The sequence below is a fragment of the Crocodylus porosus genome, unplaced genomic scaffold (genome assembly GCF_001723895.1).
Source record: "Crocodylus porosus isolate Cpor-Errol unplaced genomic scaffold, CroPor_comp1, whole genome shotgun sequence".
Classification (NCBI taxonomy): Eukaryota; Metazoa; Chordata; order Crocodylia; family Crocodylidae; genus Crocodylus; species Crocodylus porosus.
In genome coordinates, this window is record NW_017728931.1 from 7,556,235 (window position 1) to 7,572,559 (window position 16,325).

General features: G+C 43.8%; 1 protein-coding gene across 1 annotated transcript in view; it reads right to left on the bottom strand.

Moving 5' to 3' along the window:
• Window positions 1–810: 810 nt before the first annotated feature.
• Window positions 811–16,325, bottom strand: part of CD86 (CD86 molecule) — a 16,135-nt gene continuing 620 nt past the window's right edge. The window contains exons 2-6 of the mRNA XM_019544130.1: window positions 13,094–13,432; window positions 7,379–7,690; window positions 5,775–5,912; window positions 3,072–3,114; window positions 811–2,735 (exon numbers count right to left, since the gene is read on the bottom strand). Of these exons, the coding sequence (XP_019399675.1) occupies window positions 2,672–2,735; window positions 3,072–3,114; window positions 5,775–5,912; window positions 7,379–7,690; window positions 13,094–13,432 (896 nt within the window). The 3' untranslated portion in view covers window positions 811–2,671. The remainder of the gene's footprint in view (window positions 2,736–3,071; window positions 3,115–5,774; window positions 5,913–7,378; window positions 7,691–13,093; window positions 13,433–16,325) is intronic.

Sequence of the window (16,325 nt, forward strand, 5' to 3'; positions counted from 1 at the left end):
TGTATGTAAATAAAGCCAATGGAGATTGTTTGTTGGTGCGGCAGGATCTGAATATTGGCAAGATATAACTCCACTGTTGGTGTGGATTTGGAGGTGGGCAATCCAAGCAAAAATAGGCATGAAGGAGCAGGGGAGAAAATATGGAAACCTATTGAAAGCATATCTATTGAGCTTCCACGGGTCAAATATTTTCAAATGGTTTTCAAATATTCTTTCTTCAAGGGAGTTTCTATGTATGGCATTTACACTGAGATTTAGAAATGCCTAAGGGATGTCTTGGTAACGTTCTCTGGGTAGATGTGATATCTTTTATTGGACTGAGTAGTTGAAAGAAAGTTTTTAGCAAGCTTTCAGGCACAAGTACTCTTCCTCAGGCATAGGGAGACTCTGCTGTTTTTCTGAGATCTCAAAGGAATGAAAGAGATGTCCTGCCAGCCAGATTCCCAATAACCTGAAGAATAAACTTCAATAGGCCAGCTCGCAGCTTGGAGTTTGGTGCCTCATCAGAATGCATACGGCCAGGTTTGCAAAGATTGCTGCTGATAAATCACTAGCTAGTTTTCTTGTTATGTGCATAACCTTCACTTGTTTTTACATTAGTTACATGCACAGTTTTCAGCAATTCCCCCACGGTTTGCTCAGAGAACTACCTCTATGTTTTCTCTTTGAGACTGTTATTAAACAGGTCATATAGCTACCAATATGGTGATGGTTTTACAGACAGAAAAATAAAACACAAGTACAGAAAATGTGTACTTTAATAATTAATTAAATAATAATAATGTTAGCAAATATAAACTTTTACTTAAAAATAAAACCTTTGACTTTTTTACAAAATTATTTTAGTGTAATATGGCTAATAACTTATAAACATGTATGATACATGATCCCAAATGGCTTTACTCACTGGGCCATCTACAAGTTGCCCTACAGTGATGTAGTGACATGCTACATCGCTGTACGGTAGACTACAGTGATGTAGTAATCATGTGAGTCTACACGTGATTGCCGGCTACATCACTTTAGCAGTGCCCTCCCTGATTATAGGGCACTGCTATGGCGGTGTAGCAGGGAAATCTTCTCATGTGTCACCAGTGTGGCATAGTATGGGCAGTTACTGCGCCGTGTAGTAGTACTTCCAAAAGGAAGTACTAAAACATGGTGCAGTAACAACCTCACTGTACAGCAATGTGTAGACATGCCCACTCAGACAAATTCATCCAGCACTAATGTGTAATATTCTCTAGGGTAGAATGCGGAAGATGTGTACAATCACTTAAGAGAGGAAAAAAACCCTTGTAGCCAGCTGAAGTTGTAGGAAATCTAGATCAACAGAATATAAGTACCTTAGCTGCAATCCGACCAGAAAATGAGGTGCTAATACCCCTGTTGCTATTTTTTTTTTTTACTACAGGTGGTCATGATTCTGTGTTTAGATCTTGTCATTTCTATTGAAGTTCTCCTGAAGGCTAACAGATGCTTAAGAGACTACATTACTGTGATCACTTCTCTCCATCACTGCTAGACAGGCAGTCACCTGCTAAGAAGTTGGACTTATTCTGCATGCTAAGCAACTACCTAAATACAGAATAAAGTATGCAACACTTTCCTTCCAGACAATGCAAGGGGAATTAAGAAAGTCAGAATGTAATGAACCAAATTAGAATATCAAAGTCAGTGCTCTTTTTTAACAAAACAATCATTGATACGCCCCAAATTCATGCAAGTGAAGTTTCAATAATAATAATATTAATACTACTACTACTAATTTTAAAAAGTGTTTTGCTAAATTTTGTTCAGAGATGAATTACTTTCCTTTGCTTACATCTAATATCAAATGTTCACCAAAGACAGCATACATTTTCTTAGAATGCAGGCAACCGACCTGCAGTTGCTCTTTCTACTTCAGAGCAAAGGAGAGTATAGTCACTGACATTATATCCAGCTGACTCTTCCAAAATACTTATGGCCCAAGATTAATAGGAAGAATCTGCTCCAGACTATCTTTTCATTGAGGAATATGATTCACTGACAGGTCTAACCCCATTTTTTTCCATGGGGTATCCTGCTGTCTTCTACATGACACCAATTCGGTCACTTAATTTCAGGGTTAGGGAGTATATAGCATTCGAGTGCTTCATTTATGGGGTAGTGAAGAGATTGCAACCAACCATGAAAAAGAAGAAGCTGTTGAAAAATATAATCCTTATATATTATCCTTATAGAATCCTTGCCATTTCCCAATGTGGGCTTTTATCCTTGAAATTACTGTTCCTTAGCTAGTAAGACTTATGATAGGTCCAGTCACCAGACTAAGAAGTGAAATCAGAGCAAGTAGGGAGATCAGAGCAAGAATGTTTCTGTTTAGCTTGTCTTCCCAAATATCTAGCAAAGTCTGATGTGGCCCTGACCAGTCCAGGGAGGAGTACATGTTCCATGATGTGGGTTAACAAGTCCAAAAGAGACCGGGAGCAGTCACTGGCTGTGCATAGCTGGGCACCAGGTACTCTTGGAGAAGCTGAGAGATTTATGTTCTTTGGACAGTACTGTCTTCTTTTCTAGTTCATCCTTAACCATGTCTGCATCACAGCTTTCTCTGTGCTTCACCTCTACTTCTTTCTGGAGGGAGTTTCCCTGTTCTTACTGGATCTGGATGATCCCTCCTGGGGAGTTAATGGCAGGACTGCATTTCTCCTCTCCAAAGTTGCATGGTCATCGGTTTCAAGTCTTCATCTCTGAGGAAAACAGGAGTTAGGGAAAACAGGAGGAGTGTTAGTTCATATGATAATGAAAAAACCTCAACCTATGGGAGGCTCTGAATTGGAATTTCTTCTGATCTAATGCCCCAGTTACTTTAATTCTAGGTGCACCAAAATAATTGCCTGCAAAGACTGAAAGACATTCAAATAGGCACAGGGCAAGCATCTGTTCACTGCCAGGGGAAAATTAAAGCAGAAAATAACATACGCTGTGCTTCAGTCAGCAGGGTTCCCCATCCTGGCACTGGATGAAGGACTAAGCCTACCTCAGTCCCTGCTACATACTGTAATCAAAGTTGCAAAAATACTTACTTGTTATTAGGTTGTCTGTTCACTTCTGTTCCCATCTGACTAGCTACAAGGAGACATGAAATAAATAAATGCAAGATTTACAGAAATCTGAGAAATAGGAGTTAAGTAGGAAAAAAGAGCCAATGTTAAAAACCCCATTGATCTCAGGAAGTAGAGGAAGGGCCTTGTTATACAGGACACTTAGGAGGTCTTACCTGTATTTAACATGTAAGTGTCTGCACATTCAAGCAGTAAACCACATGCTAAGTTTGATAGTATCACAGATAGCAAAGTTAGGACCTTTTGTGCAAGGACTATCTCCAAGTTGTACTAAGTAACATATGTTTAGCTATTGTCTGGCTGTTCCATAGAAATAATACAAGCAGTATGTGGCAGTTACCCAGCGCTGACATCTACAAGGGACCCCTCTGATACACCAAGCCTTCACTGTTGGTCCCAGCCCTAATACAGCAGCAGTCTTGAACCAGCTGTGGTGTGGTGGGGTTAGGACTGGCAATCAGCTGATTGTCAGTCCCAGCACCACACTGTAGTTTTGAACCGGGTCTGGTGTGGTGCTAGGACTGGGATCAACAATGAACTGATTGTTGGTCCTGGCCCCAGAACCTCATCAGAATCCTGAACAGGTCCCTGTGCAGTTCTGGGACTGAGAGCAATAATCACCTGATTGTCAGTCTCAGCCCTAGCAGTGCATCAGACCTGGTTCAGGACTCTGGTGTGGTGCCAGGCTGGGACTGACAATCAGCAAACTGTGCTGTAAGAGATTGTATTAGAGATCATAGTAAACATTACCATGTGGCTGCTCAGATAAGTGGCTATGCATAGGGGGTGCATGTGCACACCCTGACAGCATTGGTGTACCCCCTGAGCAGCCATGCTCACCGCTTAGTCAATGGATGGGACAGGCAGGTGGGAGTGGCTGCAGCAATCGGCCGGCACTTGCTCCCAGAAGTGGCTGCAGCCACTCCTGGAAGCAGCTGCAGCGATTACAGTGATCAGCCATCAAGGGATTGCCTGGGGGACACCCCACCCACCCCCCGGTCTGCAGGATTGTCCAGGGGAACCCCCCACCCCAGTCAGTGGGACTGGTCATGGAGTAGGGGGGGCACAGGCCACCCCGACTAAGGCGGCACCAGTTGCCCATGGCTCAGTTCACATTCTAACTTTTAGTATGGCACAGTAATACCTACTAGGTGAGTCTACATGTTCATTAATGCACTTTTTTTATCATGCATTACATTTAGCACCTCTAATATAAGGTACTAACTAAATGTGCATTAGGCTGCCCTATGCACAGTAGTGAAAGCACATGCTTTTTTAGTGATGCTCAGTACTCAGTAGCCTAATTTTACCTGCATTAGCATATTAGCACAGTTTTTCTGTGATGCTCGAATGCTCAGGAAAACAGGCTACTGCACATTAAAGTGCACATGTAGACGTGCCAACTATGATCTAAATAAAATGCGTCTTAAGTGTTTTGTGTGACAATGCCCCTCAAAGAGAATTATGTCTGCTGGGGACTGAACTCTGTTTGGCTGTGTGAACAAATGTAGGCCCGGAGACTCTGGGGAACATATTTTACTCTTGATACAAGAAAGGACAGGACTCCCATATTAGAGTAGGATCCTTTTGATTTGAGGTAACTGCAGGACTTTGGGATTCAGTGCTGGAGCACTATGGAGAAATTCAAGCACAGACTGAAAATGAAGACTAAATTCAGTTCTCATTAAGAAGACAGGTCCTTCAGTATAGCATCTGGAGTAACTGATATGGGAAGTGGACAAATTAATTACTATTAATTGCTATGAATTTGTCACTATTACTATTAACTGGTTTTGCTAGTCTTGCTCCAGCTGGCAGTAGTGCTAGACAAAGTAAGTTTACACAATTCCTATGACAGTGAGCCAAATCTGTCAGGGAGGGAAGCTGGCAGAGGGATGGGACTGAGGATGTGGAAATATTTTCAGACTGTGAGAAGTACATGCAGGATAAGAGAGAAGAACACGTCAGTTTGCTAAGGGAACTGGGGACAGCAGGGAATATATGGATATGCTGGTATATGGACATGCTGCTGGAAGGAGGATGCCCTTGAGTGGGTACGCAGTTGTCTAGCATAGTGAGTGTAACCAAGTTGCTAACTTATGTGATGGCACATACACCTTGCCTCTTGGGTGGAAAGACATCCATCCACTCCTGTTGGAGATATCATCAGTAAGGGGGATGCTTGGAGAAACATAATTTCTTCTAATCAAGACTAAGCTATGCTAATTGACATAAGGAATCCTTTCCGATTCCTATCTGTTTTCTCACCTCTGACTATCTAGTTGTTCAAATGAAATCTCATAATCTCCTCTTCTATCCTGATCCCTATACTCCTAGTCTTTAAGTTACTGGCCAAAATTTAAAACCAAATCACTTTGCAGGTAACAAGAGCCTGATATGATATCTCAGGGGAAAGGGTGTCCTCAGGAGATTCCCATCTCTGTGCAAACCAAAGATGAAGTGGTGCTTTAGATATAAAATATTAAGAAGTTTTGTTTTGCATTTTAATTGATTCCTTGCTGTTCAGTATGCATGCTGATAGCCAGTGTATTAGCAACTAGCTATTTCCATTTGACTGTAAGATGAAGGATAATGTTCAGAGGGACTCAAAAGAAGAACTATGATGTGGAAAAAAGCAGGACTGAATGGGAAGCAAAAACTTACAATGGCTGGTAGAAGTGTTACATCTACTTCTCTTTCTCACCACCATCACAAGGACCACACCAGCTATGACCACTCCAGCTATCAACCCAACTGCAGGCAGAATAATGGGTTGCATGACTGGTGTTACTGGTTCTGGTGCTGAATAAAGAAAGGAGTACAGACTTTAAATCTTTAACACTGATAATAAACTCATTTAATGACAGTTATGACCCATCCCATCTAGCCCAAACCATAAAAGCACATAAATCAAAAGATAATGCAAAAACATTTCCAGAATTCCTTGCTGCTTTTACATTGCTTCATTTGAGCTTGAAATCTTAATGGCCACCTCAAAAATATTAAGGGAAAATAGTTTCCCAAAAGCGTGGAATGTATAACAGTTAGATGTGTTGCTCTTTTGATATAAAAGCATGTGAAACTTCTGTTAAAGTTTTGTGCTAGAGTGTAAATTTGAGGAACTGGACTAAATATTTCTTGGTAACTGTTGGAGGTGGAAGTCATAGAACACATGAAATGTTCTACTGTGCTATTCATAGTGTTTCAGGAGGATATGAAAGAGGCACAGAATGTAGGGGAGTTTTCCCTTAATTTCTTATTATCATGTCCTTAAAGTTTAGGTTTGGTTTGGGGTATCCTGAGGCAAGTTGAAGTGAATTTCACTTGAGTTTAACTCCTGGGTGCCAATATAGGGTTGGTGTTGGGTAGACCCTCAGTCAGGGAGAGAAGCTACCTTCACTGCTAAAGTCATCTTTGGGAGTCTTGATCTTTCTGAAGGGCATAAGAGGCTGTGTCCTGTCCTTGGAAGATTTATCTATGAATTGTATTTCCCTAGTGTGGTGTTTGAGGAACGGAGTGTCCACCCCCTCATGCTTTTTTAAATGGGACACAGGCAACTGCAGCAGCAATAGCAGAGAACATGCCTACTCAACCATGCTTTCTACACTGCTGCCATTCCCTCTGGAAGATGAGATATGCAAGGGACTGGCATATAGAGCTCCTCTACCCTGATGTATTCATGTCCTCATGTACAAATTAAAAAATGTGCTAAGGGGTACCAAAGGATTTTTCCTCACATTGTGAATTAAAAAGGGTTTTTATTTTAAATGGGGAGGGGATTAAAAACAAGTTATCTCATATACAACTCTAACATCTTCTGATGTGCCCACAGCAGGGTTTGAGTATTAGTTGTTTGGTCCCACAGCTCAGATGTTTCCAACTTGAGCTACAGATGTAACTGTAAGCCTTTCTTTGGCTCAGCCAGTACAGGAGGCCTTGACTACACTTTCATAGTGGATTACAGAACAGCAGCAGTAGACTGGAATTAGGGGTTTCCATTCAGCAAGAATCATGTAGCTCAGTTGTTAGAGATGGGCTAATGAAAGCGCTTCTGTGTGAAAGGCAGTGGGTTGGAGTGGATAAATTTGGGGCTTACCATGTTAGAATATTAGGTTCAACTTTTTGCCATTTTTTATTATTTATAAAATAAAGGTTTTACACTGATGGTGACTGCCCTAACCTTCACTAGTGACTGTTGTGTCCAAATGCACCTCAATATTAATGGCACCTAAGGGCTGAAAAGTCAGCATGGCCAAAGCAAGACGCACCAATGCATAGTGACTTTGAGACAAGGCTTTCCATTTTCCATGTTGGGTAAACCAGGCAGCTGATGTTAATGTGGGTATCCATGGGAACCTGGAAGGTCCGAGTGATGGTAACCTTATACAGCTTTGTTTTATCATCCTGAAAAACTGCCACTTGGTCCACATGTTCCTCAGTCAAGTTTCCCTTTGAAACTTGCCAGCTCATCTGTGTGGGCTCTGGATAGCCCCAGCTGGAGGAGCAGGAGAGATTCAAAGCTGTGCCAGGTTTTACTGTTCCCTTGTGTAGCTTCACTATTTCTGGCTGACTGTAGTTAGCTAAAAACAGATCAGAAAAAAGCACCATGAGTCACACACATTATCTCTACTTGCCACCAAAGGTTCTCAGGGACAGAAGTGAGTCTGCCCAGGGAATGGGCCTGAAGCCTGTCATGGGGTATTTACTTCTTTTGCCTTCTTTTGGCAGTGTCCCCCAGCCATACTCTCCTTTGCCTCAGTACTGTAATCCCCCCAAGAGAAGGCCTTTTGAAGCCAAGCCATGGACTGTTTTCTTCTAGTTGGCTCTCGGCCAAGGTTTGGAGTTGTTATAAGGAGCAAATTCAGCTCATCACCTTTTTATTCCAATGGAAAAAAGCAAAAGGTATTTACTGACCAGAAGCCATGATGGGGAGTAATGAAGAAGCATCAGAACTGCCCTATTTTGCTGGTTCATCTTGGGTTTAGCAGTGTAAATCAAGGTGAGCATGAATATAAGAGCAAGTCATCAAGACATTTAGAAAGCCGTTCTTCAGCTATGTGTATACTAGAAGCCTGTGGGAGGGGGGCAGTGGGAGGGTGATGAGCACTATTAGGTAGGGCTGCGTGAAGCTTCGAGTGGTGATTCAATTCGGAGGAGATTCGACCCGATTTGGTGGCTGAATCTCTGAATCCAAATAGAATCAGGGGACCAATTTAAAGGTCTGAATTGATTTAAAGCTCTCCGAATCTTCAGAAGACATTCCTGCCAGGCCCCTTCCCGCTCCCCCAGTCCCCCCATAGCTGCCTACCCCAGCTCAGTACTTTAAAGAAAAGCCCCAGTGCTCACTGGGTGCTGCTGGGTGGCGGGGCAATCCCTGCTGTCCCCCCATTGCATGGGGGGTTCTGCCATGAGCCCCCGATTCCCCTCTGCTCTGCTAGCCCCCCCATGGGTGCCCTGCCTGGGCCAGCTCCAGCCCTTTAAGAAAAAGAAACAAAAACAAGAAAAGCCCCAGGACTCACTGCTCCTGCAGCGAACTTGGGGCTTCAGGGGCTCATGCAGAGCCCCCCATGTAATGCAGGGCAGTGGGGGCCAGCAGGGATTGCCCCCTGCCAGAGAGAGTGGTGAGTCCTGGGGTTTTTCAGGGTTTTTTTTTTCTTAAAGGGCCGGAGCTGGCCCACGTAGGGGGGCTGGGGGGGCTCATGCAGAGACCCCCATGCAGCATGGGCCAGTAGGGGCAGCAGGGATTGCCCCCTGCCAAACAGCACCCAGTGAGCTGGGGCTTTTTTTTTTTTTCTACACAAGTGCTGGGAGCTGGGGCAGCTATTGTTGGGCTGGGAGAGGGGTGGGAGACGGGCTTGGCCTGACTGATTCGGCCAAACTGAATTTGGACAGTGATTTGAATCACCAGATCAAATCACTGTCCCCCGAATCGGCCAAACCCGAAGCGAATAGTAGCTGCTTCACACAGAATTACTATTAGGCTCAAAGGATGAGTCATGATCTGGCAAGAGTATTACAATCACTGCACACTGCCCAGCTTGTAATGGGATGAATGGACAGAAGGACCAGGAAGCAACACTGCATTACAAACACTTTTTCTCATGTTAGAACAGAATGTATTCCTATTCCTGTCTCTGATTGTTACATTCCAGGGTCCCAGCCTTTTTATCATAGCATCAGGTTACTATCAGGAGCTTGTGTTAATTTGCTTGACCAGTGTAATTCTAAATACTTTTCAAAAGTTGTTCCTTTCAAAGATGCAAACTTCTACTCCATAGGTGCAGCCTTCATTCTTTGTTCTTGGATGTATAACTCTGTACAGAACTGTATTAAAAAACTCTTTTTCCTTAACGGGCCCAGGTTGCCAAGTGATCCAGAACACTCTGTGCGACTGCCCTAACCTTATCTTTTACCACTTGGACAGTTTAAGTTGCATCCACTTTAAGTGTGAAACTCTTTCACAGGAAAAAAATTCCTGGTAAGAGGTAATATTTTACTAAACATTAGGAAACTAACAAAAAACTTAGTGCAAAACATCTAGTTTTAAAAGCATATACATAGCAATCCTAATTAATTCTAATTAGATGGATTAATTAAATACTAGTTAATTCTAATTAAATTAGTTCTAATTTAAGATTACTCAGTTTTTAAAGCATAATTTTTATAAACCTTTGTTTGTATATTTCTCCTTTCCTGACTAGGAAAGCTGCGCTTAAGAAATGCAGCAGGTATGTGGTTTAAATCTGAGCTCCTGAAATGAACCAGAAGTTTGAGAGAATTTGTTGCGCTTACGTCTGAGCCATCTACTAATACCTGCTCAGACACTGGCCAGATTCATCTCAGATAAAGCTTCACTGATGTCAGCTCCTCCTGAATGTATCTTTAGGTGCCTCAGTATTGATATAGGTGCTGGTTTAATGTACTGACGTTCAAACAGTAGACCTTAGTTACTTACACATTCCACATTGTCCATCACTGAGACTGCTGGGATTAGCAGTCAGGATTCTGGAGGTGAGTAGACTGTCCAACTACACAATTGCTAGAGCAGTGGTTTGTGAACCATGTGCTCTCTCTCTCCTCATTTCCAGCTGCTGTTACAATTCTACTTTTTTTAACACTGAGGAAGGCCTTGAAGCCTGTAAATGCAGCCACCAGTTTTGCTGTCTTTATTAGTACCGGTTGCTGTAGAAACAGAATGACACCAAAGCATGGACTGGAACTACCAGCTAAACAACTAACAATCACTAATGAGTTTCTCAATACTTTTTCACTGGAACCAATTGCCATTTTTGTCCCGGGGATGTTGTGTACATGCAAATGGAAGAGGGAATTCCCACAAGATATTGTAAAAGAAGATATGATCCAAATCTCACTGTTTATTGTCTTGGGGTTTCCTTCAGTAGAACACTTTAGTTCACAGACACTGTGATAGGGGAAAATCTATGGCAAAGGAGACTTTAAATTCTCTTTCATTCAAAATGTAATCCCCCAAACTTAGCAACTGGTATATAGATAGAATAAAAACCTTCTAGCCAGGGAAGCTGGCATTTCAATGAAGTACTGACTTCTATAATTGACTATAACCAAAAAGGAGAGTACAAAGATAACGAAAATATTCAAGCCCTGGCCTCTTTCAGTTTACTTTGTTACTGGTTTTCTCTTCCCATTGACAATGTTTGTGATTCTTTCTCTTTTATCAAACCCAAATATAGCAGGACTGAGCCCCAGGGATGGCCGTGATGCCCCCTGGTGGCCTCGTGACTCCTGTCCTGCTCCAGCTCTCCGGGTCAGGGCAGACCTCTTTCCTTTCCTCTCTCTTGCTTGCCATACTTTGCTGGTTGTCATGGGATGGGGTCCCCAGGGATGGCCATGACACCCCTAGGGCTCTGTGTCTGTGTCAGTCTTGCCCAATGGGCACCCTTTTCCTCGCCTGCCACATCTTGCTGGTAATTATAAGAAATAGGGAGGCTGCCCTCAAGTTTGTGTTTGGACACAGTCCTGATAGACCCCACTGAACCCTGTGGGTTCTTGGACCCCTTTTGGGTCCTGCTCAAAATGGATGCCTCACGGGACACCCTCAACCTTATGGGCTAGATGTGTGGCTCCAAAACTGCCCCTTTACCATGCCCCAAGCCTCACAGATGGTATTTAAATGTTGTCCCTGTGAGGCCTTAGTCTAGTTCAGCTCTCCTCAGCCCTCTCTCTGTGCCCACACTGGTGCTGGGGTCTGCTCATCCCTTTGTCATTGCGCCCCCTGGTGCTGCACCCGCTGGTGCTGGGGTCCCCACACTGTAGTGTGCCCCAATGAGGCCTCCTGCTCCCCCAATAGCCTCAGCCTGGTTCATCAGTTTATAAACAGCAGCCAAAACATGAGCCCCTGGGTCAGAACATAATACAAGCAGTTCGGGGCATGCTCTGTCCCTTTAAAAGAGTAAACTTCCCCCCAGCACTAAGTGCCTTGTAGGCCAGGGTACCTGGTGAGCTCCTGGAGCCCCATTAGGCCTATATGCAGCATGTCAGGTGGCCAGCAGCGTCTCTGGGCAATTCTTCCCTGGAGGCTCCTTCCCCTGGCTGCTGCCAGAGAAGGAACTCCTGCTCGTCTCAGCCCTGAGTTCATATGTGCCCAGGGCCCTGCCTTCTTCCGGTCAGCTGACCAGGTGCAGGTGCAGGCTAATTCCCTTGTTAGCCTGCTGCCATAGTAACCTGCACCTGTGGGGGTTCTGTTTGGCTCTTAGGGCTCTCTCCCTAGGCAGTTTCTGCTCTTAAAGGAACAGGCACCTTAGTGCCCTGTGGCACTGGTATTATTTATGAGGAAAAAGGGAGGTTGCCCTCAGGGCCCCAGAACAAGCATTGATCTTCTACTAGTCTGTGGGTTCGCCCTAAACCCTGCTAATCCCCGGCCTGCTGACAGGCACTAGGTGGGGTCCTCCCAGCCCATCCGTACTCTAGCATGTTTAATTGCCTTAAAGGCTAATTTTGTGGTCTCCGACCTCCCCTACAACCACATCCATACCTTATGGAGGCTATGGGTCATAACTTAGGTAGGGCAGTCTGCCTTCAAAACAGCACAATCCAGTGCACTAATATTAGTCTACTGGTTATAATGCAAACTGTCCATACACAGGGTCCAAACATAAACCTCAGCTTGCTGGCTGTACAGCAAAACTTCCCCCTACTCAGAACTGTATTCTTCTGCAGGCCCTCAGTGCCTTCTCAAGGCAGCTTAGCTGTCAGCCACACACTCTGCTTCAGGCTTGCTGTTTAGGAGCTTCTCTCCCTGCCATGTGCAGAGCCAGACTGACTGCCCAAATATTAATATTACTCTGTCAACTTGGAGAAATCAGTGTAATTCTCAGTAATGCCTCCATTTTTCTTTGGAGTAAGCCTCCATTCCTCCATGCATAAACTTCCCTTTATTTTTAGATTTATTTTCCAGTTATTCATATCCACAACATAATATCACAGTGCCTAAAAAGAACTTAAATTGTTTCAATGACTCCTGCCAGTAGTTCACTACAAACCTATGGCTACTTAGACATTGGCACCCTAATACAAATCAAACGCAAAAACCCAAATTAAAGAGGCATGTGTTACAGAGTGTCCTAAAAAGAAGTGTGGAGTATCACAGGGGAGAGAGTCAGGAACTGTGTGAATCTGAACAAATCATTATCCTCTCTGTGTCTCAGTTTCTCTTGCAAGGCATGATAACATTGCCCAACTTCACCTGGGTGTTATAAACTTTCATTGGTTAGTATCAGAAAGTCCTATGTAAGTGTAAATATTATTATTTCAAAATGGAGAGCCCTCCACTAAAAATATCCAGCTATCTGGACTCAGAAATTTTACTGGGATGGCAGACTGTCAGTTTTAGAAATTAAGGTATATATCTAGTGATTCAAGAGTACAGCATGCTCTCCTGGGCAGAGAAAAGATGAAATGGAAACAAAGATACCAGTAGATGGCAGACACTAGTGAATACATACCAATAACAAACAATTGGCACTTGGAATCATATATCTTCTCCAGTCCGCTGCTTTTCTTGTGTTGTATAATACACACATACTGCCCTTCATCCATAATCCCAACATTTAGAAGAGACAGAGTCCATGTGTTCATATCCATCTTTGTGCGATTTATGTACTTAGGATCAAGGTTGTCAGATAGCTCCTCGCCACGATATACCTCATTCACAACCTCTGACTCCTTTTGCCAAAAAACTATCAGTTCTTTCACATCAATGTTGTCAGGATTGTGAAAATTACATTGTAGGTATGCAGTATGATTGACAAATGCTTCCTCCTGAAGCATGTTGACAGCAGTACCTTAGAGCGAAAAAGAAGAGTCAAGCTTCCAGAAATGAGAGTAAGCCCCTCTAGGGTCTAGGATCTGCTCCCACCATGGTGAATGCCACGAAAGTAGGCTATAAAGCCTCCAGCACTCAGGTATCTTCATACCAGCACATGGGCTTTGCCAAGGAAACCATTCTGGGAAAACCAACACCTACCTCACTCTAGTTACATGTTGGTGAAGTGAGAACAGCATGAGTCTCACTTCCTGTCTCTGCCTCCCAACTTCATGAAACCAAGTAATGAGACTTGTAAAAAGACTATTATTCTCATCTGAAGAGGAGCAAATATGAAGTTCTGTTCATATCTGATGTGATTCTCTAACTGTGCAAATGTTTACGTAGCTACAGCTGGTTTTAAGTAGACAGTTAGCTGGGATCTATCATTTCAGCTTCCTTTTCATCCAGATACTCTAGCAATAGTGTTTATGAATTAAGTACAAAACTGGATTTGAGCCAAGTGTGTCTGATTTAGTGATGTTCCTCTAAGTCTTTAGATTGTACAAAACAATAGTTCTTAGAGATATGAACTGCTCCTGTCTCAGTGGGGCATCCACCTGGAGTCTAACAACAGGTTAAACATTAGGGCTGTGCGAAACTTTGGTCCTTGATTTGATTTGGCGGCGATTCGGCCCAATTTAGTGGCCAAATCTCTAAATCCGAACTGAATCAGAGGACCCTGAATTGAATCAGAACCCTCCAAATTGATTCAGAGAGATTTGGAAAGATTCAGTGATTTGGACGTAGACACAGCTTTAAATGTTTTTTCTACATACCTCTAGGTAGCAGGCAGCTCATAACAGTGCAATGGTGGGGTGGATGGTGTGTCCCATGGGAGCGCAGGGGGCTTCCCAGCATGCTCGGCAGCAGACCCAGAAGTGGACTGGAACCACTTCCTGTCCACTTTTGGGTCTGCTGGGAGCACGCGGGGGGGGGCCCCTGTGCCCCCTTGGCTCAGTGACTGGTGTCTCCTGGAACTGGGGGGGCACCCGGGGTCCCCTTGTGGCCAATCGCTGAGCCAGGGATGCAGGGGGGCACCTAGCACTTTCTCCAGCAGACCCAGAAGTGGACCGGAAATACTTCCAGTCTACTTCTGGGTTCACCGCCAAGCACACTGAGGCCCCCCCCTGCACTCCCGTGGGACGCTCCATCTGCCCCAGCATCACAGCATTCATGAGCCATGCTGGTACATTGAGGTATGCATAAGAAACATTTAAAGCTGTGTCTGTATCTGAATCACTGATTCTCTGAATCAGCATTGAATTTTCAGATTCGGCTGAATTGAATCAGGGACAGTAATCTGAAACAACGAACCGAATCACTGTCCCTGATTCAGGCCAAATCTGAATCGAATAGTGCCCACTTTGCACACCCCTATTAAACATCCACCCAATTTCACTGCCAATCATTTTATCAGAAATAGCTAGCTGGTGGACAAAAATTGTTTGCACACCTATAAACTGATTTTTGTTGAGTTACTCCCAGATTCACACTGCTAGTTACAGTATGCCTGATGTTTCTCTTACTTCAACAAGTTTATCTACCACTGTTGGATATAGTGACAGATACTGAGGGGAGATAGCTGCTGTTAAGTGTTACTGGGATGTGTAATGGAATGGAAAGTGTTACTCTGAATGTATAGGCAGAAAAGGCTCGTTGGGTAAATCTGATATCTTTTATTAGACCAACTCAAATAGTTGGAAAAAATATAAATACCCAAAAGCTTGCAAAGAAGAATTTTTCCAACTATATGAGTTGGTCTAATAAAAGATATCAGATTTACCCAAAGAACCTTGTCTGCCTATGTCCTTAAACCAACACGGCTACAACCTATACCCCTGTAACTATGAATGTATAGGTACCTCTGCCCTGCCTGAAAGGAGGAGGGAAACAAGAGATGTACCTTTTCCCAGGAACCGAAAGGCTGAACTGCCTCATGGATAACAAACCGAACTCTCACCTTCCTAAATCCAGCCTCAGTTGCCACAGTTCAGAGACCAAGACTTCTAGCTTCACCCTGACATTTGCTATGATATAATTATTCACCAATTCAAACTTCTGAGACGTTAAAAATGAAAATGTAAAAGCAGCACAAAATGATTTTGACATAAAAATATATGATCCAAGTGATACTGAGGCTCTGCCACATAATTTAGATATAATGTTTCACATAGAATAGGTGGATTTGTTTTTAAAACTGAAATCATAACAAGTATGTTTGGAACTGGTGGGAGCCCAGCAAATGTAGCTAGTCAGCACAGTCTTAACAGAAGACTGGAAGAGGGCCAATGTGGTTCCCATCTTCAAAAAGGGGAGGAAGGAGGACCCGGGAAACTATAGGCCAGTTACTCTTACCTCGATCCTGGGCAAGCTTTCTCAGAAAATTATTCTGGCGCATATCCACGAGGGGCCAGCAGGGGAGATCATGCTTAGGGACAACCAACATGGGTTCATTAGCGGCAGGTCCTGTCAGACCAACCTGGTGGCCTTCTATGACCAGATCACCAAATCCTTAGATGCAGGGGTAGCAGTGGACATAGTCTTCCTGGAGTTTCGGAAGGCCTTCGACACTGTCTCTCACTGTCTTTCTCTTTAAGAAACTGGGGGGCTATGGTGTCAACACCTACACAGTCAGATGGGTCACCAACTGGCTGGAGCGCCGCACCCAGAGTGTGGTGGTGGATGGGTCATTTTTGACCTGGAGGGATGTGGGCAGTGGGGTCCCCCAAGGGCTCGGTCCTTGGGCCCGCACTGTTCAACATCTTCATCAGTGACTTGGACGAGGGGGTTAAAAACACCCTGTTCAAATTTGCTGATGACACTAAGATGTGGGGGGATGTGGGCATGCTAGAAGGGAGGAATAGGCTGCA